This window comes from Haliotis rufescens, unplaced genomic scaffold (genome assembly GCF_023055435.1).
Source record: "Haliotis rufescens isolate VD_foot unplaced genomic scaffold, xgHalRufe1.0.p SCAF_9, whole genome shotgun sequence".
NCBI classification, from domain to species: Eukaryota; Metazoa; Mollusca; class Gastropoda; order Lepetellida; family Haliotidae; genus Haliotis; species Haliotis rufescens.
Genome location: NW_025964383.1, coordinates 45,928,268 through 45,953,200, shown reverse-complemented (window position 1 = coordinate 45,953,200; position 24,933 = coordinate 45,928,268). Strand labels below are relative to the sequence as shown.

General features: G+C 38.6%; 1 protein-coding gene and 2 long non-coding RNA genes across 6 annotated transcripts; 1 reads left to right on the top strand and 2 right to left on the bottom strand.

Annotated features, from left to right (window-relative positions):
- Window positions 1–221: 221 nt before the first annotated feature.
- Window positions 222–15,957, bottom strand: LOC124149945 (ankyrin repeat domain-containing protein 50-like). 4 transcript variants are annotated; one of them, XM_048391303.1, is made up of 8 exons: window positions 15,882–15,957; window positions 7,195–7,262; window positions 6,673–6,948; window positions 5,683–5,800; window positions 4,486–4,499; window positions 3,099–3,125; window positions 2,451–2,480; window positions 222–2,064 (listed from the first exon to the last, which is right to left on the bottom strand). In XM_048391303.1, exons 2-8 carry the CDS (start codon window positions 7,256–7,258, stop codon window positions 812–814), a joined length of 1,782 nt encoding a protein of 593 aa, XP_048247260.1. In that variant the 5' UTR covers window positions 7,259–7,262; window positions 15,882–15,957; the 3' UTR covers window positions 222–811. The 4 variants fall into 4 exon arrangements, with proteins under 4 accessions (XP_048247260.1, XP_048247258.1, XP_048247259.1 ...); XM_048391301.1 differs by lacking the exon at window positions 15,882–15,957 and adding an exon at window positions 13,770–13,928; XM_048391302.1 differs by lacking the exon at window positions 15,882–15,957 and adding an exon at window positions 11,138–11,490.
- Window positions 15,530–17,864, top strand: LOC125377543. The gene is made up of 2 exons (XR_007219694.1): window positions 15,530–15,791; window positions 17,653–17,864. It is a non-coding gene; the product is annotated as an uncharacterized LOC125377543 (long non-coding RNA).
- A 690-nt stretch (window positions 17,865–18,554) lies between these two features.
- LOC124120399 lies at window positions 18,555–20,603 on the bottom strand. Its single transcript, XR_006858823.2, has 2 exons — window positions 19,781–20,603; window positions 18,555–19,039 (listed from the first exon to the last, which is right to left on the bottom strand). It is a non-coding gene; the product is annotated as an uncharacterized LOC124120399 (long non-coding RNA).
- Between the last annotated feature and the right edge of the window lie 4,330 nt (window positions 20,604–24,933).

Below are 24,933 nucleotides of genomic sequence, written 5' to 3'. Positions count from 1 at the left end.
CCTCGTTCTTCTTTTCATATTCTGATTTCCGTGTCCCAGCTTTGTATGTTTAGACGGAAGCTTCTAATGCATCTTTCTTTGATAACATTGCCGAAAACAAGATATGCTGAGTCTGTGTTGTCTTGTGATGCTTCGGCCAACTCCAGGTCAGTAATCACCGATTTTGAAGCAGCCAGGATACCTGAGTCCAGGCACGCGCAAAGACTGACTCAAAGACACTGTGACGCTGATACGTGTCTATCTGGACTTTATTTCGAGAAATGTTTTAAGATCGTCACAGACCACATAGTACTGATACATGTAAAATAAGTTGGTATGAAATGTCGCGTTATCCTTAGACATTGGACAGTAACACTTACAGCCTACTGTTGAAACTAAAACATTGCCAACCTTATTTGCAAGTACTGACAGCTTTTCATCCAACTTAACGTTTTGTGTATAATCACCATTTTCAGGTTGTGTGTACACTTTAACGTACCTGAACTCGTTCTACACTGAACGTTTTTGAGTTTCTGACGAGATATCGTTTGTCTTACCAAAGTTCTTAATGTAAACATCATCAGACCAAAAGTCACCATTTTACACCATTTCGTTAGCTTAACGGGAAGAGACAGTTCATTCCAAAATAAGTCTCCTTATCTACAATTATATATCTACAAAGTAAAATAAATAATATCATAAGTTAAAAACACCTCACCTTCAAACATGTGATCTACCCGAATACATCGTCACATGTCGATCGTGATCTATGTGCATATCTTAACCATATCCGCGTTCCTCTGTTAGTTCACACCCCAACCCTCGCACAGGTTTAACACCTCAGTTTTTGTTTTTGCAAGCGAGGATTGGTGACTGCATTAGCTCCTTTTGACACTAGTAGCTCATACAATTTCATGTGATCTTCACGCTTTGCAATCATGGCTGCTGTTTCACCACGACCGTTTCCTGCGTTGATGTCAAGAGTATTCTCTCTCAGAACATGTTGGACAATCTCCATACTTCCTATTTTACTGGCCAGATGAAGAACGTTGTTTCCTTTTTTATCCACTTGTGATAGATCAGCTCCTTCATGCATAAGTAATTTAAACACTGCTCTTTGTTCCCACTGTGTGGCCAACATCAGTGGCGTCCGCCCATCTTGTCCGTGACTGTTGATGTCTGCTATGTCCTGCGACAGGATATACTGCACCATGCCAAGGTGTCCTCCCATGCAAGCCACATGTAGGATGTTGTTTCCCTTGTTATCAACTTGTGATACATCAGCTTCCTTTCCATAAATTAGGTCGCATACATCTCTGTGTCCATAGAATGCTGCCAAAATCAGTGGTGTGCGACCACACTGCCCTTTGCAGTTGATGTCAAAATCTCCCCGTGAGAGGACATGCTCAGCCATCTTCACATGTCCTCCACGGCATGTTACATGGAGTATGTTGCTACCTTCCTTATCTTTGTGTGATATGTCACACCCTTTCCTAACAAGAAAGTCAAATACCTCTATATGGCCGTGCTCAGCTGCCACCATCATTGCTGTCCTTCCATATACGTCACTACTGTTGATATCAATTGTGGTATTGGCGATGACATCCATAACGATTCCAATGTGTCCTCCATAGCAGGCATAATGAAGGACGTTATCGCCTTCGATATCCTCAGATGAACAGTTAGCTCCTTTTTCCAGAAGATAGTCAAACATGGTCTTATTTCCATGTCGTGCTGCCCACATCAACGCCGTTCGTCCATCTGTTCTCCCTCTGTTAATATTAAGGAAAGGTTCCTTTAAGACAACATACTTCACTATGTCTATATTGCCCCCCACACAGGCCATGCTAAGAATGTGGTCCCCATCACGATCCGTTAATGTCATATCAGCTCCTTCTGTGTGAAGATATTCAAAGACATCATAGTGTCCGTTCTGTGCTGCCAACATCAGCGGTGTCAATCCGTACAACCCTCGGGTGTTGACATTTTTTAAACCACAACTCATGATCTGTTTCACGCGGTCCAGATCCCCCTCAGCACTGGCCTTATGGAGTGGTTCGTTAGGAACTGGAGTGTTGAGTAACCCTGTGTAGACATAAGGATAATGTGTACCTTTAATCACATGGAATGCAATTGTAGGTTAAACAGCTCATGTGATATAAATCCATAGTACAAAAGAAAGTATCATTTAGGAATTAACGTTATACAATATGTCAGTTACCACGTGGCATATCAAATTTACTGGCAATACAACAATGTAATAAGGCCAAATATGTGATGTGAACTTAAGATCAGAGGATACTGTCTTGACTAAGGAATAAAACTGCATAGTGAATTGTGGTGCTTTACACGACACCAATGTCCCTTGTGACCATATTATGACACCATCATTTTTTTACACTACTATTTTTTCCCGTTGAGCCTTTAATAAAGAAGTCATCATGAAGCTGTGTTTCTGCTATTTATCTCACCTTCGAGGTCCTGGGTATTCCATGTTTTCACTGTTGAGAAAAGTACGACATGCAGTTAAATCTGATTCAAGATGAAAAGTCGCTATCGCTTTATTTCTGTTATTCCCTGTCGTGATATTGCTGAAATACTGCTTACAGCTGTGTAAAACAGTACTCACTCATCACTGGTAGTTCTTTGATGCGGTTGCTATGCATCTAGATATTAACTCAACCGTTAAACTAAACACTAAATAACAAAACTGTATGTGATTAACGTCATGATCATCGATCCATGCAATCGGGATACAGTGACATGCATCAACCAAGTCAGCGAGCCTGACCACATGATCCCGTTAGACGCCTCTTACGACAAGACTAGTCACCTTTCACGGCAAGCCTGGGTTGCTGAAGACCTATTTTTCCCCGGATCTTCACGGGTCTATATTTACATGTAAATACACAATACTAACACTTCATAATGGTTTGGATTTCGCATACGACACAGCACATGTCTCCATGAAACTAACAGCTAGTTTAGAATTGCATTCTCCACAAGCATGAATGCTCTTGACGAATGGTACTTTTGAAAAGTAAAAAGGTAGGAGCGAAATCATCTACCCTTTCATTTAACAAGGCCGTTATCAATCTGTCAGTAAATTATACTCTTACCTGCCATAAATCTTTGTCTTTTCCAATCTGAGAAAACAGAATACATCATAATGTTGTAATGATTGAATTCATTTTGTGTGAAAGGTACATGTTGCATGCTATCATGTCAGATTAAATGCACTGTTGGACAGTTGGACACTCAGACCTGTCATCTAACCATTTTACATTAACCGCAGCAAACGCGTATGAACCAGATATTTGTCAAAGTGGATACAACACTTGGATTGTTCATTGTCATTAACAAATTTGAATTGGCATGTGTCAATTAATTCATCATGTTCAGGATGCATATATTCAGGCTAGTATTGGCAACTGATGAAGTGATACAACAATAACGCAATTACCTTACTCCTTTCGCGCAATGCTTCAATACTCGCGATGAGTGACTCACCTGTCACAGAGTGCACCTCTGTGGTCGAGATTTGTGTTTGATTTTTAAAATCTGGATTTAGTGTTTCGAACCAGTAGATACGTAAATCCAACTTGTGACATACGTATCAGCTTATTAGATTTATTTTTCTAATCTACGCAATTATCATACAATGACATGTATCAGTCTAGTCAGCAAGTCTGACCACCCGATCCTGTTAGTCGCTTCTTACGACAAGCACAGTCACAATTAACGGAAAGCTAGGTCGCTGAAGATCTGTTCCGACCCGGATCTTCACGGGTGGGTTAGATATTTACTGAGCACATACCGTTGTGACAGTAACCAGAATTGTTCAATGATTTGTCCATATACATGTTGGACTAGTGCAGTGTGCACATTGTTTGACCGGACCAGGTCTAATTTAACGGCTTTTTAATGTAACGGGCTTGACTTCTCGTCATTCAAAATATCATCTACTCAGACATCTATATAGAACTCACGAAGCGACCTTTGACAGTGTGTCTACAATCTGCCGGCATTGCCCAGGCGATGTTTATAAATTTAAAACATGGACGCAAGTGAATGTTTGGGATTAACATATATTCTTAGCACCAGACTTAATCCATGTTCAAATGTCAATTTAAATACCATTTGTTTTATGATATTAAATTCAACCCTGAAAGTGGTCAGGAAGTCGGTTGTCTGTTGTCGATTTGCGAATGAATGAATGAACAGTAGTAAATCTATAGCTCTCAAATTACATAATATATCAGTGAACCAATCACGTTGCTGGAATGTGATAACTTTCCTCTGTGAAAGATATGAAAAGTTCAGCCAATCACACTAATAATATCATCATAATATACTATTTCTCCAACTGGAGTGCATAGGGTGATGATTTTTTTTTTCTGAGGGAGATATTATCACCTTCCAGCCTTTGGATTGGCTCAATTATTAATTATGTAGTTTGAGAAGTAAAAGGTGTTAGTAAATTAATTCAAAGTATGTAACACTTACATTTCTGGTGCCAACTGAAAAAAAGAAAGAAGCAAATAATTAAATAAAAGATATACATAATTTGTAAAAAACGATTTTAGATTGCTGTATGTATATTAACATTATAAAAAAAACCTGATGACAAATATATATTTGACACTTCTCGCAATTCTTGTTTCAATCTTTTACCTAACTGGTTTGCTCACTAGCTGCTCTTTGGATATAGCTAAAACTAGCTTGACTATAAACACATCTATTTCTGTGTCAAAGCTCTTAACGTATCAAAACACAATATTTACTAAATGTTTTAACATCTTACTAATCTTGGAGTTCCTCTTATTCTTGTTCTAACTTCCCATATCTGGCTTGCTGACTAGCTGTTCTTTAGGTTTAGTTAGCATTAGTCTAACTAAGTGAATTGCTAGTTTAACACCACTTGGTAATGACGGAATTTCTCTTTTTCCCTATTATTTATCTTCATGATAGAAAATTTTAGAACGCGCTCCTCGTGGTTTTATTAACCATTTCAACGATTAGACACTAGGCCCTCGTGGACTAACCTATACATAGCTTGACAATGACCACACAACTAGGTTCTACTTGGTGTTGCAAGGAAATATATAAACAACAACGTGTATCCAAAAATGTCACAGAAAGTAAAGTGATAATAATATACAAAATACTTTTGGACTACACCACATTAAATGTAAAGGGTGCATTTTCACAGTGTAGGTAAAGTGCACTAACAAACAGCTTTGCTGTAGGCAAATAAAGAAGGAACATGATTGGTAGTTCAATGCACAAGAATATTTCACACATGGGTAATTTAAGTTTATTATCTCCAGACACATCGACAAACATCAGCTATGATGTTCAATGAGTATGCGATAAATCTCACCATAACGTTTTTATCTTCGTAAATATCAACTTGTTTTCGTCTGAAGTCTCACGATTGTCTAAAGTATGAATTTATAGAGACAAAAGAAATGCCACGCATGTTGCAGTTGTACTTCTACGTATTGTTGCTACTGCATGGTTTGTGACATTGATTAAATGGATGTACACACAGCCATAAACTATTCAACACTAAGGTGTTGCTCGGAAGCGTTTTGGATAGTATTGTTCATTTGATATGCTTGTGTACATGTAATGCGACATCGTAGGGAGAACATCAAACACACTGGAGACAGAACGATTTGTTTGTAGGTGCATGCTTACTATACAACCACCGCACAGATCATTATGATGATGATTATAGGAACTGTAGCTGCAACAGCGATACTCATCCAGGACAGGTCTGCTGTGCTCTCCTTCGCCTTTGTGTTAAGTTGTTCCTCTGAAATTATACACAGACTATTAGTTTGTCATGCCAGGAAATATCCCAAATTGTGGCGGTTATAACTTCTGTGTCAACCATGCCGTATGCAGCGTCGCATTGTCCTGCTGGAATACCATGAATAACCACGAGCTTCGTTTTCAAGTCACCGCAGCCTCTAGGTGGTGATGTTGTCATGTCAACAACATTCCTCGGTCGGGTCGATGTGCACGGATACAATAGGCTCGTAATCTCCTGTACACGGTTTGTCGACAGATCCTGTGTTGCAGTTCCGTCGCTGCCGTTAACGTCGCCGTGACGAAGCGGTTTCAAAGGAGGATTGTCCGGATGTAGCGGTCTTGAATAGGCGTGGTCACCCGTTTCTCAGCATGTTGCCTGGCGTGTCTCACGTCACCGTTGCATCAACCTGGTAACGGTTATACTGGCGCATCCCAACGTTCTGGCAATGACGGTGGCGGTGTCTTTACGCGTGCTTTCTGACTTTATGCGTATTTCGCACGACAATGACAGAGTGCGTCTCTCCCTTTTTGGCCATTCCAACGGCTCTCTATCGCAGATTAATGTGTCATTTCTTTGGTCGGCTTTTTGCTGTTGTTTTCCTTACGTGTCGGGTCAGCAGTTTTATATAGTTGATCTGCACGTGCATTACGTGCTTCGGCAACTTATATCGTAAAATAAATCACTTATAATTTATATTTTTCAAAATAGATGGTATCGTTTCTTTTGGACATTAGTTTATTTGCTGCTTTTTAGGAAAATCCGAATATTTGATGTTGTCGGAAAAATGGCGGGTCTTATTTACAGCGAGAGGTTAATTCTGAGAATGTGTACATATATATTATATGATAAGTTAAATTGGATCTTTGTTTTACCTTCACAGAAGGTTCCTGTTTTGCCGTCTTTACATCCTGCTGTGCACGCTCCATCTCCGTGATTGCAGATGTTGTTGATACAGTTCTTGCTGCATTCTTTATTGCATGTAGCATCATACCAGCCTGGAATACATCCTTCGGAACAACGTCCACTGGCCCTGTCACAGTGAACAATGTTCCGACCAGGAAATACGCTACAGTGTTCAGAACAGTTTCTGTCACATGAGTCTCCATATGTGCCCCATGGACATATTGGGTCACCTCTGACATTCCATACTGCAACATACACAATGTAATAAAAGGAAATATATAAGCAAGGATATTTTCTTACTGACTATATCTTCAAAAACATAGTTCAAATAATCACCCAAACAATGACTGTCTATATTCTATTTATAAAATTCAAGAGTAATTGTAGTTTATTTTCAAGCAAAGAACCTGTAAACATTCCTTTCATGCACATATTAAGTTAAGTAAAGTACTCACATTATAACAAATATATTTTTAAATAGATATACTCACCCAGCATGATAAGTAGTACATGACACATCAACATGTCTGAATATGTAGACTGTTCTTTCGTCATGCGTCTGCAATTATACATTAAACATCCTACAGATGACTACATACATGCTATTGAGCTCTGAAGATTGAAGCCACCATACGAATGAATTGTTTGATAGGCATTACTTATAAGTTGACGGATGACAAAGTAGACACAATGCATGGATGACAACTTCTTTTATACGGTAAAGGCGGTGTTCTGGTTTAGATCCTTATACCGTTGTCAAGCAAGACTGAATGAGGGACATTGTACAGAATATTTATAGTAGGTGGAGGATTAACAGTAACAACAATTGCATACATGAGGGGGATAACATGAGTAAGTAGCAGAAGGATAATACTGTCACAACATGATGGACAGAGAACACATAGGTGGAAGTCTGTGGGACATGAAGCCTTTATTGGACCAGGACCAGATTTGTAAAAGCTTCTAGGCATCAGACTATACCCTTTACTTTTATTTTATTTCACCTTTTAATCGCATTTGTGATAGTGACAGATTCCCCAATTGCTGTGATAAGGGTACTATATGTCCTCTCTTCAAGTCAAGTCAAGTCAAGTCTACAGGTGTATTTCTCTCATAGACTCAATATTTAAAGTATTTAGGTCTATTTTGAACAGCCGTCTACAGAATTCGTATGAGAATCATAATATTATTAATGAACAACAAGCTGGTTTTAGTGCTCAATACTCCACTACTAATAACATTTGTTCATTTCAGGTTATAGTTAAAAAATACATTGGTAACAAAAGAGGCAGATTTTACTGCCCCTTCACTAACGATTCAAAGGCTTTTGACTCTGACATGATCTTCTCCTGCACTCATTGTCTGAAGTTTGTTTTAAGGGTAAAGTTTTGGAAATAATCACGTCTATGTGTAATGATTTATCTGTTTGTGTTAGAGCCCCTAAAGGTATATCTAAGTGTTTTACCTGTAACATTGGCACCCGTCAAGGATGTGTTTGAAGTCCACAAATAATTATTATCACAATAAACAATTTTATGTGCCCTTATGGACAGAGAGGGTGGTCAAGGTATTACTGTTACCTCTTCTACTAATGGTTCGTGCTCCCTTGTTGATGATGTTGATGTCTCACCAATGCCCAACACCTGTTCACAGCTGCAGTTTCAAGTTAATGTACTTGAAAGTTTTTTTGTAAAACATACTGGCTTGAAAGTAAATATGAATAAAACTAAGATTATTGTGTTTAGAAAATGATTTCATGATAGTAAACCAATAGAAACAGTATCTTTATATAAATACCGCGGACTAGTATTCACCCCTACGTTGGTCTGGAGCAAAGCTCAGACCTGTCTTGTATCCCAAGCAAAATAAGGCAATATTTTTTCAGTAAATAATTACCAAAGGAACTTGGTAACATTCGTTGTGCATATCTATTTAGGATATGTATGAAAACACCTATTCTATGTTATGGTTCTGAAATATAGAGCACCACATATTGCAATCCTATTGAATCTATACATATTAAATCTTGCAAATCTAGTTAAAAGGTTGGTAAATCAACGTGTAATAACATGCTTCTTGGGGAATGTGTAAGAGGGCCTTTGCAGTTTGTATATACGACAAAGGTAATTAAGTGTTGGTGCAAAATATTTCACTTATCAAACAATAGGCTACCAAGACAATGTTATTTTATGTTGATATCCTTAGAGGATGTAGGCCGTAATCAATGGGCAACATAAGTAAGAAATATTCTGTTTAAATGTGGATTTGGATTCGCTTGGATTAGTCAGGAAAAAGGGGAAAAAAGGCAGCCTTCAATCCACTTTTTAAGCAAAGATTACACGATAATCTCTTTCAGTCATGGCAAGCATCCTCCCCTCCAAATCATAAGCGTTTTTACTATAACCAGATTACATCACTTTCAAATCTTGAAAAGTATTTAAGCATAGGTGATCTTCCACAACATTTGTGAAAATCCTATTCCAGATTTTGATGTTGCAATGTTAAGCTTGTTGTTGAGACACTGGCAGATAATGGAAATATAATTAATAATGAAAGATATTGAATGTCATGCAAGCTTAAAGTTGTGTCTGCTGTTGAAGATGAATTGCACATTTTCTATGAATGTCACTCCTACTCTGAACTACGAATCAAGTTAACTGTAACGTATTTCAGTGAATATCCTACAATTTACAATTTTATTTCTATCATGCAGAGTAAGCACATGGATGTTATAAGAAATGTCAGTCTCTTCCCATATCATGTACACATAAATAGAAACACACACTTGTAAATATGATATAAAATGCGCATGCATGATCATGCTTTTGTATGTATTGTGGGTCGGAGGCCTTGTACTGAATAAAACTGTCCATATTGTATTACAAAAATATAGACACAATAGTTCCCTTAGATTATGGTTACGTGGCTGTCACAATATTCTACTATTGCAATTGCATATAATCAATATTACTTGCTTTCGATCTTTTATAATTTATCTTCCCGTTATTAACCCGGACGGTCCAATTATAAACTGACAGCCTATGTGGAATGCGCGATACCAGCAGAACATGTTAAAATTCTACAATAGTAATCACTTCAAAATGCAAAATAAATGTTTCTTATTTACAGATAAATGACACCCGCTCATTTTGGAAAATGTAACCTCAGAAGATAATATTAAATAAAATTATAACATTGCACAGTGCAGATATCTAGTAATGTAAAGAGAGAGAAAAAAGAGAAAAACCTTAAATTCATTTGTGTGGAAATTTGAAACATAAGCTAACAATACGGAAACATAAAAAGCAGGTTTAATAGAATTAAGAATGAGCTTTATTTGATACAATCAGCTGATTATTGTCAACGTATACTGGATGCAGACATTGCAATGTTAATACAATCATCATTATATATTTATAGAGATTGAAAACAAGTATTGTTTATTATTCATAACATCAAAAACTGTAGTACCTATGAATACGTGTGCAAATATGTAATGTATGTGTGTGCTTTTTTCTGTCTTAAAAACATATTATTTTCTAATATCTTGAATGAATTAAAACGTACGAACTTTCAGTGTGGATATGTGTGTTAGAATAGTTTGGTTTCTCGTGAAACAAATATACACCTTGAAATAAATTCATCATTCCATGACAAAATAAAGAACAGTGATATACCCGTCTATAAAAATAAAAGTTTCAAGACATAAATATATTGAATGGCTATCGATCTCGAGAAAAGGCATAACAATAACTGACTCTGTCGCCCAAACACAGACATGAACGTGAAGCATGGTACCCTCGCGTTTCAGGAAAAGCACTTTGATAATAATGCAAAAAGGGGTATAAAAAGTGGCAATTATCAATTATTGTTAAACCAGCACAGTCACGTTACCATTGGCAATTTATTGGCTTGCATGACACACGTATGTCATACAGAGCCACTGGACAGACTATGATTGGCTTTGATGCATGGTTCGACTGCATATGGATCTGATCACGTGACGACGTATCCATGGTCTGATGAAAGCAGCTGCAGATTATTGCTGCATGTCACTCATTAGAAAATGCGTGTTTGGTAACATGGAAACACTGCGTATACACCGAGGAACATTGTGCCAACAGTCCCGTATAGTGGAGGCTGTAAACTGGGCATGGTATGCATTTTATCCAATATATATATATATAGATATATATATATATATATATATATATATAGAGAGAGAGAGAGAGAGAGAGAGAGAGAGAGAGACATCTGTGCGGATACTGTTATGGCCATTATCAGACGTTAGAAGGTTTTGATATTCATCCTACCCCCTTGTGTCATATGTCTGTGTCAGCTTGGAGAAGAATGGAAAAACTGAACATGTTGGTACATTATATTAAGTTGACATGAAACCCAGGGATAACTACATTGACGAAGATTTGCACTTACCTACATCCTATGGCCGCTAGCGAACGCCATAAGCTGATGTCAATGCTGAGTGTGTGTTGTTTTTTGTTTACACCGTCACTAAGGTGATAACGATTTTAACTCCTGTTGCAAAACATCACTCAAAGACAAGCGCTGGCACCGGGAATATGTTGCATAAATGCAGAAAACAAACCATCAGGAAATGACCGTATGAAGCTTGATACTTGATAAAATATTAAAATACTATTCGGCACATGCTTACTATATAATGCAGGAAATACTGAGCTTACTTCTGTATCTTTGATTCCGAGTATTTGTAAACTGTTGTGTGCGAATATTGAGCCGCTTTTGTGGCACGAATTGTGACACCATCCGCGCAGCAAATGCCATACAGCATGTCATTTAAATTAATCTCCATTTCACGGCAATGTTTTGCGATATCATCACGCTATTTTCGCCGTAATGTCACGGCACTGTCACAAACGTACTGACATTATTTCGCAACACATGGGAAAGAACTTATGAACTCGGGATCGAATCCTGAGGCGCCCCGATTATGTTTCAGATTTGTAGGCACCATACCTGTATTCGTGGGCTTCACCAAACTGGTAAACGGCCGAGACCTGCATCACTTCATCACAAGCTGTGAAATAACTGTTATACCGTCCAAGGCGGCTTTGACCCTTACTCACTCACTCGCAGAGTAACAACGTTTTAACAGCTTAAACCAGGATCCATTCATTTTTCCTGCTTCTTGATTTCTTTGTTATAAGGTGGAAGAGACAATGATTCCACCCGCTCGGACATGGTGCTGACATACCTAAACGGAAACTCGGGGAAACCGGCGCTACAGAGGACTGGGCCACCCAAGGGTAAAATATCATGTGAAAACAAGTGTAGTAGACTCTTTATAAATACAAAAAAAACCACAACCTTCATTTAAAAAATTCTTGAAAAATTGTCTTTGCAAATTAACACTGCTATTATTGGTAAAATGGGACATTTCAAAGCTGATGTTTTAGGATCAGTAGTGCGTAATACTGTCAAGAAATTTTAAACATTTATTCATTCAGTAATACTTCGTATGAGTCTCCCACTAAGGATTTAGGGAGTCTGTCCTACTCCTCTTGCCATGCCTGGCCAAGTTCAGGAAACGTTTTGGGAGTAGTGCACTTTACCGGGCGCACTTTTTCAGATCCAATAAGCGCTCGAACGCGCTTCGCCGACTCACCGGCTCTGCTAATTAATGCGTTAATCAGCTGACGCTCTACCACTGGACCACAGGCGCTATAACATGTAATCAGTGCTCGTTTAACGGGTCATTAGAATCCCCATTGACAAGCATGCGTAATTCAGTAAACGATGAATTGCGCATGCGTGTGACGTCACGGTCCGCTCTCCCATTCATCTTTTCTTGAAACCACACCCGCAATTGTTTATTACAATATGACCGACCAATGGGTTTAACCGGATTAACGCTTGAAAAGGTAAGAATTTATGGCTAACCCTTGCCTTAAGCAAGCTAACCCTAATGACCGAAAACAGGTGTTGGATCGTAAAGACGTGTAAGTTTCATTAAGACCGAGAACGGGTGTTGGATCGTAAAGACGTGTAAGTCTCCCTAAGACCGAAAAACGGGTGTTGGATCGTAAAGACGTGTGAGTTTCCCTAAGACCGGGAACGGGTGTTTGATTGTAAAGATGTGTAAGTTTCGCTAAGACCGAGCACGGGTGTTTGATTGTAAAGATATGTAAGTTTCACTAAGACCGAAAACGGGTGTTGGATCGTGAAGCGAGAGTCACCAGAGCGTGAGGCACGGTAACGGTATAACGAGACAGCGGTGGCGCTATAGCGCGGTAATTGAGCGGATGGTAGAGTTCGGGCTGCGCCTGGTAAACTGCATTGTTGCCAAGAGAGTAGTGCACTTTACCGGGCGCACTTTTTCAGATCCAATTAGCGCTCGAACGCCCTTCGCCGGCTCACCGGCTCTGCTAATTAAGGCGTTAATCAGCCGACGCTCTACCACTGGACCACAGGCGCTATAACATGTAATTAGTGCTCGTTTAACGGGTCATTAGAATCCCAAATGACAAGCATGCGTAATTCAGTAAACGATGAATTGCGCATGCGTGTGACGTCACGGTCCGCTCTCCCATTCATCTTTTCTTGAAACCACACCCGCAATTGTTTATGTCAACATGACCGACTAATGGATTTAACCGGATTAACGCTTGAAAAGGTAAGAATTTATGGCTAACCCTTACCCAAAGCAAGCTAACCCTAATGACCGAAAACGGGTGTTGGATCGTAAAGACGTGTAAGTTTCCCTAAGACCGAGAACGGGTGTTGGATCGTAAAGACGTGTAAGTCTCCCTAAGACCGAGAACGGGTGTTGGATCGTAAAGATATGTAAGTTTCCCTAAGACCGAGAACGGGTGTTTGATTGTAAAGATGTGTAAGTTTCCCTAAGACCGAAAACGGGTGTTGGATCGTGAAGCGAGAGTCACCAGAGCGTGAGGCACGGTAACGGTATAACGAGACAGCGGTGGCACTATAACGCGGTAATTGAGCGGATGGCAGAGCTCGGGCTGCGCCCGGTAAACTGCATTGTTGCCCGCCAAACATGTGTCACGTCAGCAGGTGAAAGTCTTACCTGACCATGGATCAAGATGTGTGCTGTACAGCTAGCCGTGTAGTCTGCTATGCATGGTCCGATGCATATCGCTGTACCAGGTGAGGTGAGTCCGCATCACCAGGTCTGTGTGTCATATCCCAAGCTCCCCACAGCGATAGCCCGTTACTCGTGAACTAGTTCTGCTTTCGAAATGCGCGACCGCCAAAGATAACTCTGTAGACGGTACCAAGTAAACTACCACGCTTGGTTGTCACCGCTGTTGACAGTCGTAAAAGTTTACTTATTTCAGAATAACATGATCGGTTATTTGTCATTACTGTCAGGTTTATCGGTTCCTAACTGACAACTGGCAACCATGGGACCGTTCGTAAAGGTATGTGTTCTTTTCTTTACCTTTAAAATAATATTGACAACCAGTGCGGTACTATCGTTCAGACGTGTATTTATAGTCTCAGTGGACAGTGTTTTATGATTATGGAGGATGTGTCACATGTTTCTGTGATGTAATATTATTTATGAAGATGTAACTACTAATAGGTAGGCCACTTTACTCAACTTACCATGGTATTCTGGTATCTGACAGCATGAGCAGTGTCACGGAAGCCGTGCCTTTGACAGTTTGAATAGGCATTAAATTAGGCAAGATTTGGAGTATGAAATTTGGAAAATCTATGCTATGAATATATTTTTAAACGTGAAATTCATTTTAGTATGTTGTATTTTTTTATGTTTTTAGTAATTATAGTGCTTAAAGGGGAAGTGTACACGCAAAAATCACTTTCTTTCTTGTTTTAAAAAAAACGCAATTTTAGAATTAGTTAGTATCAGTGTTTGAAAAAATACACTCATTTTTCTCACAGTCAATGTAGCGAGCTCACAATAAGTGTGAAAATGTCATGCCGTTATGAGCCCTTCGTTTACCGAGCTAAACAGGCCTGAGTTATCCCCCTTAGACTATGACGTAACTGGTGCCAATTTAACTGGGTCCCTGTCTTGTCACAACGCAAAAGATATCAAGTACCAGTTTATGGTGAGACAACATGGCATCCGATACCTTGCCTGGTCCGAAGAGGTTACCTTGATCCTTCAAGAAATCGCAAAACCATACGATTTTGAACCAAAACGAGCAAGCTTCGCGGTATGGAAACGATGAAAATCAAGTGGAAACAAGAGAAGACCCACATCACCTAATTTGTCACCCGACCCCGACTCGACATCTACACAATTAGGCCTACGATCGACAACGTGGTAAGAATAACACTTTGATGTGTGCTCATTATTACGTTTTCAGAGGCGGAAACGTAATATTCTAAGAGATTTTTGGCACGCCTGGTGACCCGCATGCTTCGTCAGCAGGCCTATTCATCCTGTCGCACTCTGTTACGACCCTATCGCCGGTATCGGCATTGTCGTCAATCTGAGTTTGTCTGTATTAGGTGTAACTATTCCCACCACCTATAGGCTACAGATAAATGCTACTTGCCAATATCAAGAAACAAATACGATCTGTCGCCAAACGTTGTCTCAACACGATTACAGTGTTTACTCATTAGGCCTACCAGCTGATGAGGAGACCATATGCTTAGAGTAACACGAAAATGGGGTACGGAATCTCTTTGATTTGTTCCCATCCGAGTTCAAAATACCTGCCACATTTATTGATAAGTAACTGGATGTCGTACTTCACACTTCACACCGATGTATTTTTGCGGCTTTTTGCTTCAACAGTCTGAATCAAAATGATTGTACATGATTATTTAAAGATTAGGTACACACACACACACACACACACACACAGAATTTCAATGAGTTTATATAATTCCTGTGTTATTATAAAGTTTATTAATTACCGAAATGAGATGATTTGTGTTAGTTCCAGACGGGAATGGCTGTAAAACTAAAACATTACGTAACACAACTTACTCCATCAACAGGAGTTTGCTGCATACTGCAACGATCAGCTGATAAGGAGTATCGACATAACCATGGAGGAAGTGAACATGTGAACGAGACAACATCGCGGATATTCATGATTATCAAGTGAAACTATGTACAAATATTACTCTACCCCTGCTAAAATACATTTCTTAAATACTACTGTGGTTAGAAGAAACAAAACAGCAAACTTACCTGATCGAGTTACTTCAACTTTACGGCGTTTGTTTACAAAAACATCCCAGTCAGGGTCTTGATGAGAGTGCTGTCCCTTTAGCCCGTTCCATATAAGGATCGTACACCATCCGCTTCCGATCAGTTTCAGCACAGGACCATGTAACTAATAATAGTAACAAAAACGGCCTTCGGCCTCGTTTATAATTTTTTGGCGATTTTTTTTAATTGTTATTATTAGTTACATATGGTCCTGTGGTTTCAGAACCAGCAGGTATCTAAACTCTCATAGAAGACGACAGCAACTCAGCAAGAGCCAATATGCGCAACACAAATGAACGAATAAGCGCAATTCATACAACGGACCTTTCCAACCATAATCGCGAATCTTACAGTATGTTATCCATGCATTGTTGTCTTCTCAGTCGCGATTTTGGAAAACGAAATAATTTTAGAGTAATTGTGCTTAGCGTTGTATCTTGGACAGCTCGGCACCGAACAAAACAATAGCTAGGCTGCGCATCTGAGAAGATAGAACCACACACCTACATACACCACGTGAAACGCGTCTAATAAAGTCTTATGACGTCATTCCTTTATCAATTGGCACCAATGACCTCATATTGCAAGGGGCATAAGCCATGGTGTGTTTATTATGGAAATAGAACACTCTGTAAATGTGAAAAATTTGAACCAATTTTATGAATAAAATAAATGAGATACGTGTGATATTTTTATTGTTTTGCCTCCGAAACTACTAGGTAAATACTTTTCATGATGAAAAAGTACAAGAAAAATAGGTTTAATAACCCAGTCATTAGTTTGGAACTTAAAATTTAATATGCACTATATTTGGTCACATTTACCATGTCTACTCTGTCACACACCTTTAATTAAGTAAATAATAATCCATTAAGAAATTTGTTAGTTTTGAGAAGAAACTTACTTATAAAATTAAATGTGAATAGATATAAGAATGCAGATGTACTATTTCTTGCACTTTGGTAGTTTGCACCATAAGTTTACTCTCACCTACATGTATTTAATGACTGTATGGAAGTGCGGATGTCAGAAATTAACAAAAAAGACTCAAAAGCGCCCCCCCCCCCCCCCCCCCCCCCATAAAAAAAGAAACAAGATAATAATAAAAAAATGTTTGAGAGAAAATGAATGATTTCCTCTACTTTGGATGAATGACAGTCATGGACACTTAGATAGATAGCCAAATAGATTGTCTTAGCCCTGCCTGTAAATATATTGATCCCAAAACTAATTATCCAAATTGATTAAAATAAAGGTCTTCCAATCAAGATGCACCAAAAAAGAATATATTGGAGATTTAACATAATAACTTATAGTGCCACAAATCACTCAACAGTTAATCAAATAACCATGAAGGCAAGTCAATACATTATATTGATTACAATAATCTAGTATTTGAAATAAATATATCAAACCCTAGCCTAACCTGTAAAACACACATACCCCTTAATTTCGAACTACATTTGAATATGCATTATCATAGTTATATTAAAAGTATTTAAGTCAAATTGTTTTATTTTACTCGCATATTTCAATGAAAGACCTCTTAGTCTCAGGTGGTTTCAGGTTAGTATTCTTTATGAATATTCACAGTGATATACTTATTTATCAAATTGTGTAAACATTATTTGTTAAGTCCAGTGATGAATAGAACTGGTGTTGGACAATGGTAATTTTCCACTGTGTATGTACTTGATGTCTAGTTCTATGTTGTTGCAGAACATGAATGGGTTTTTTCTTGGTCATACAGGAGTGAATTTCTGCTGTACAGCAACCAAAAGATGAAGCAGCATCCAGCATGCAGCACCTTCAAGTCAGAAGTGGCCAAAATGCAAGACAAATACACTGAATTATGGAGGCGATCACCAATGACATGTCCTACATTAAGAAAGATACTTACTAATAAATGAAGTGTAATGTTATTCTGAGGGAAGAAATAAAAGTGTTACACCTCGTCAGCAATATAATTGTTATAACACTGCAGACTGTGATTGATAGCAGGGGAAGAAAAGATGAATTGTGATGAACGGTAGGGTTTTTTAAATTAATTAACAAGTAAAAAAGTTGCCACAAGTCCAAAACATTAATATATTCAACTTATCACTAAGTCAACACTGATGGACACAATTTAGTGCAACCATATTGACTTGATGCAGAGAAAGAAACAATTGCACCTGTTTTTCATATATTTGTGTATTTCAAATATTCTGCCAATAAATCCAAGTCAAACAAATGAGGTAACTGTCATTTCACATTTTCCGCTATCCATTTGGACCAATCTGTTTTAAGATTATGTTTAAGAAATGTTAATGTTTATTGCCTATTGTTCTATGAATCAGTGTAATTTGTATGCTGGACCCTAAAACAGCGATGCAAAAACAAGACATGTTGATATTTCAACAAAGAATTCATTTCACAAAGCAACAACTGCTATGCCATTGGTTAAGTTAAATTTTCATTGGTAAGCATCTGTTGTATTTTCTTGGAAAATTTTGACCCATAAACTAGAAATTCATTATCACACATTCCATGTGCATTGTTATGATATTGTATTCACTATCAATTCAGTATCATGGCTGATACCAGAAATATTTAAAAAACTTCTTTTTTTTATGGCAATATCTTAGACACCCAAAAAATATAAGCTTCAGATCTATTCAGTAATTTTATTCCAAGGTCATGAGTATTAAACATTCATGGCAAATATTCCCAAATGCCAAGCCTGAACAAATAAATGTGCCAGCATGCACTGTTACTGGTGTCAGTATCTAGATTCACACTGAACGTTATGAGAGAGTCCCAAGATGTTCTGCAACACCATGTTGATGACAAGTAGGTCCTGTTCCAGCAAGTGTCCAGTGTATATGGTGTATTCTGATGGTAACAGACATCATTTACAGAACCAGTACTTCAGCAAAATGTTCAGATAGAACTTTAATATGTTTACACCTGTATACATAACAAGAGTTGTTCTTTCATAGGCAATGTAATGCTTGACCACAAATTATTCCAAGAAATCTGAAGATATGCTATAGTCCGAGATGCTCTTGAGGTGCAGTTATGCTTGGCATCAAGGTAATTCTGGTGATCCATATGCATCTACTCTTTCTCCCCTCAAACATGGAAATATGGTCCAACTGCAAAAGATAAATAACACTTATGAGATCATATAATGTATACTTCTAAAATACCAACCATTTCTTACAATGCCTACATCAAGATATAATTAATAAATTAAGCATGTACATTGTACCTTCAACTGAATATGATAAACAAATGCTAAATGGGGTTGTAATGATCAAGTCTATTCACATCATACAGAATACATTTTAGTGAGGTCACGTTTCAGAGATCTTAAAAACAAACACCGCAAGGATTTAATCATCATTATTTACAAATTAGATTAATACTTTTTTGTGTGAATCAAACCTGATTTTTCAGTGCACATAACATTATCATCATGATGTTGGCACATATCCTTATTTATTAACGCAGGCACCCCCATAAGTCTCCTTGCACAACATTAAGTATTGACAAAATTTGCGTTGCCAATATGCACATGATAGGCCTTCTTTAAATATGACTATAGTTTGTGTCATCTCCCCTGGACCTACAAATATAATTCTGTGACGTTCCCTATCAGAGCTGAACATTTATTATTGGAAAAGGCTCAGGATAGATGTAATGGAAATTTGCCATAACATTGTATGGTGCATAAACCGAGAGCATATTGCAAATACCTTCAGAACGAATGTTATATGTTCGTTTTTCAACGCCATCACCACTGTACGGGTGATGATGAACCGATCAGTATTGACTTATCAACACAATGACAATTATACCAACTTATCAGAAGTGTGCAAAAAGTGAAAACTTACCTCAATATTTATGAATGGGTAGCGGCCAGTTTGACATCGACCATGGGACGTCTTGACAACACTGCAACTGCTTTGACAAGCCAACACTTGCTATTCCTTTTCCCCATCTCGAGTGTTTTAATGTCTGTGACAGTGTCATGTTTTTCTTAGTTACACCTGCGTGTTCGATATATGATTCGCCGGGCCCTGTCCGACGTGACACTGCTGTCGCCATTGCAGCCGGACGTTGTTTGTCACCGGAAGTACTAAATAACGTTAGGTCTCGCGTAGTCCCGTGACCTACTTATACCCCCTATTATCGCTGCCATCAGGCAAACCTCTGTGATAGGTAATAACAGCCATGCTTAGGGTTAAACTCGCAACCGACTGTATACAAACAAGTGATGACTACCGTGACGCCGAATACTCTTACCCCTGCTAAATTGTTTTCTTTGTTTATAAATTTGAATTTCTATTTCATTTTAATTATCATATAATTGGTATAGTAAGAATCCCACTGAAACACCAGGACGGTTTACACACGCGGCTCCTTACGGACCTACAAATCACACATCCCCCATTTTGACAATCATGCTTTGAATGTGAAATTAGCATTAAGCCCCTAGCGTCACGTGCATGAGGGATGAGGAGGCGTCTGGCGGCAGTCGTTCGCGTGCAGGGTGATTTACCAATTCCTGCATCTGCATTGACTTATCATGCCGTCAACCAGTTTGAAATTGTTCAGTATTTATTGTGCGACAATAGTAATTTCCAAACAAGTCAGAGTAAATGTCACTGTTATCCCGGAATCATTTTTGCACATGGACGCACCCAAATTGAATCATTCATTCATTCATTCATTCATTCATTCGTGAGAGTTATGTCAGTGTCTGTCTGTCTGTTTCTCTTTCTCTCTCTCTCTCTCTCGCTCTCTCTCTGGGACGAAGTTAAGGCTTTCATAAATGTTTTTGTCGGTCATGTTGTTATTACAAAACCGGATATCTCTTTTGGAGGTACAACAACTTCTTATTAAATCACTTATAGATATAAGCAAAAAGACACAATTACGTAAAACTTGTTAAAGGAATAAAACCATGTTTAAAATCACATAGAAATATACTGAAAGACATTTATGATGTCGTGTTGTTCCTTGTAAAAAAAGCCCCGGAAAAATAATTTCTTTCACTCAAAAATTGAGTTTATTGGGGAAAACCATAACGCAGGCGGAATAGCTTACTTAATCGATATCTCTTACAACTATTACAATGTATCAAAGATGAACTTTCTTTCTTATCACATCCTGTACATTTTCCTCATGATATTTACCATGTAATTTTATGTCTCTCATGATATAATGGCACTGAACACAATGCTATGTACCCTGGCTTGAATGAAAAATAGAAAAGAAAACAAAGAAGAAATGCAATAAGACTCACACCCTTGGCCAATTGTCCTCACGACCCCGGTTACACGCTTGCCCAATAGATACTGCAGGAAGGTAAAAATGCATTCCAAAACGTTAGGAAATTACAACAAAATGAACAGTTACAAAAGTGATTACATTCGTGAGTGTTTCGTGATTACTTCGATGCTGCCATTGTCATTTAATAAAGCAGCAGGGACAAAACACATAAGTGGGTGCTTGCAGTGATGCTGTAGTTGCATGTGGATAAATCAGTATGTACATAATATGCTCGTCAAAACAATTTAGGGAACACTGATATTTTGCAGCGCTGTTCATTCAATTCCTTTCGAATTTGGTAAAGGGCCTCCTGATCGGCGGCCTCATACTGATATTGAAAACTACCCTTACTCAAGTGACTTCCTGACCAGAACAAAGAATTTGAATCATACTGGACTCGTCAACGTTCATTTTGACCAGCACTCATTTTCATGGATATTTTGTTTTAATCTCCTCCTCACAGCTGCCGTAAAAATTGAGATCGTGCAGTTGCTCACTTATTCTCATGAAGCACGAGCCACAAGGAATTTTTGTGCGAAATTTGGGTTGATAAAGGCAGGTCGCTATGAAACTGCATCACTGAGTTTAACATGCCACAACGTTGACACCTCACGATTGAAGAACGAGGTTAATGAGAATGTTTCACAGCGGGAAGCTGCTCGAAGGTTAAATGTTAGTCCATCCGTCATTTGCTGATTACGAACAAACACAGGCAGTACGTGATAGACCAAGGTCAGGACGCCCTCGTGTGACAACAGAAAGAGAAGACCGATACGTCATTGTTGAAGCATTGAGGAGGAGAACAGTCACAGCAAACCATCTTCGAAGGCAACTGAGGGCTGCTACAGGACCAAACTGTCAGTGACCAAACCATAAAAAGCCGTATGAGGGACAGAAACATCAGGCCCCGACGTCAAGCCGTCAGACCGCACGGAGCAGCCAGAGACGCATGGGCACGGCAAAACCGACAGTGGACAAGACGACAGTGGTCAGCAGTTCTTTTTTCTGAAGAATCTCGGTTCTCACTGCAGCATAATGACTGTCGTTTTCTTGTCTACAGACGGCGTGGGGAACGTTTTGCTGACGTCAACGTCTTGGTGGTGGTAGTGTCATGGTGTGGGCCGCCTTCTCATTTCATCACAGAACCAATCTGTACGTCATCAACGGGAATGTGAATGCTGTTAGCTACAGGGATGATATTCTGATGATTCCTTGTCTCCATCGAAAAGGCCCACAGGCGGTTTTCCAGGACGACAATGCTAAACCTCATCGTGCACGCATTTTCACTGACTTTCTGGGACGAAACAATGTTACTCGCATGGAATGGCCAGCATATTCTCCTGATATGGCACCCATTGAACACGTATGTGATCTGTTAACGAGACGTGTTAGGGAGAACCACCCTCCACCTCAAGATCTGCGCCAGCTTGCTCAATGGCTGAGTTTGGAGTGGCATGCTATCCCACAGAACACACTACAGACATTAGTGACATCCATGAGGCGTCGTTGTGTTGCATGTGTGGCTGCTAGGGGTGGACACATAAGCATTAGTAATTTACCTTCATTGTATATATATTTCCGTTTTTCAAGGAAAACAACGAGGGCTATCAGTATATATCAGTATTCAATATATATAAATGGATGTTCGTTTGGACATTGATCAGAGATGAGACAGTTCTTCATGAAATTATATTTACATATATCTAGAATATGAAATCCAATATGAATTATATATGTTCTTTATAATACATTGGCTGATTTGATTTCCAATAATATTATCTATCAGCCAATCACATTCTATGCAAGTTTCACGAAACACCTGATTTATAACAAATTGCTTTACATGATACATTTTTGCGCAGTACCACGTCGGTAATAATTCACGTTGTAGTATTATTAGCTCAGAAAGCTGTCCCCTGACAACATACGTCAACCCTTTAAATGCAGGATTGTAAGAAAAATGTCACTATTGAGTTACCTCAGGATTATTAAATTAGAACTGCCATCTGAAAATCGATCATCTATTTGTGTTCTTATCGATTTTCTAAATATAATACGGAGCTAGTTTGTCCTCGCCATGCAATAGCTATTTATGGGAAATGCACAGTGATTGCAGTCTATAATTGTATACATGGCAATACTCTTACGTGTCTACTTCCTATTTGAAACATTAAGATAAGATAACCCGGAAATCCATGCATAAACGAATTCAGTATGATACCAACACTTAACACTTGCATTATAAAATTAACTATAATTACAAGTAAATACAAATTACATCAAAGTAATCACAATGGCAGTCCACAATAGAGTAGCGGTAAAACATTGAATGGCAGTGCAACTTCAATACGAGTCTACAATACAATACTGTGGTTAGAGCAACAAAGATGAGTGCAATAATATTCACAAAGCAGCGACATGTCGGTGTTACATTTCATTTGTTTGAATGTTCAGTCTGTAAGTTATGGAATACTGTAAGGGACATTCTCGCGATCTCGCATTCTCGCGATCTCGACCTTTGGAAACGAGGTAAATATGCCCAAAACACGAGAATGCGAGATCGCGAGAACGCGAGATTTGGCCAAAATCTCGCGTTCTCGCGATCTCGCATTCGCGTGTTTTTGGTACATAGCACTTTTTGTCATAAGTCGACAACGCGAGAATGCGACATTTGGACATGATGCAAAATCTCGCAATCTCGCAATCTCGACTTGTCAAATTAGGCCACAAAAACACGAAATCGCGAGAACGCGAGAATGCGACATTTCATTTTCTCGCGATCTCGCGTTCTCGTGTTCTCGCGTTTTAGACGCTGTCCGTGCGCATGCGTAATATCACAAGGTCAAGGCCCATGCGCACGTTAGTAGTCCTTTGGTCATGCTTCTTTCATGCTCTTCATTCTCCAAGTAGCATTTAGCAAACTTATGACTTGAGCTTGAAAATGCTATGTAATTTACATACACAAAGTCTGAGTCATCTCCCGTTGTTACAGTTTCCTATGTTCTTTATGATAAAACCCTCAACATGCTCAATATAATTTAACAAAAGAAATTGTGTCTATGAATGTCCAATGATGGTGAAAACATAAATGTGTCCGAAAGCTGGAAACAAAACTATTACCGTCAGTGAGTGAGTGAGTAATATTGCTTTAAGCCACACCAGCAGTACTACAGTTACAGAAATAATCACAGGCCAGTGAGTTTCTCAATGAGGCAATGTTATACACGGCTAGCATATTCATGAAAGGCAAAATTCTCATAGACCAGTTTGAAATACAAAATTAATTATCATATTTTCATCCGCTCCAACCTGACTACAAAACATCCCGCTTTACATTATTTTATAGTTAAAATGGATAAAACTATCATTAAACCGCCCGCATGTTATCATAAATGAGCGGGCCACTGTTAAAGAAATAAACGACGAGTGGGAGTACAATAAAACACTGCAGGGAGAATAAACCATGAGGGGCTAGTGTTTTATTGTACAATAAACAACAACCACGAGTCGTTTAATGATTATATGAGATATCAACATTATGTACAGCCTCTTTAAGGATGTTGATAAAATGTACAAGGTTTAAAAATATTTACCCCTATTTAAGGCGGGTATTTCCCGCATATGCTCACACAATCCTCAGGTCGATTACACGTACCTTTTCTCCCAAAACCGATTGTCATATTGTAACCGGGGATTGTGAAGGAAAATACAA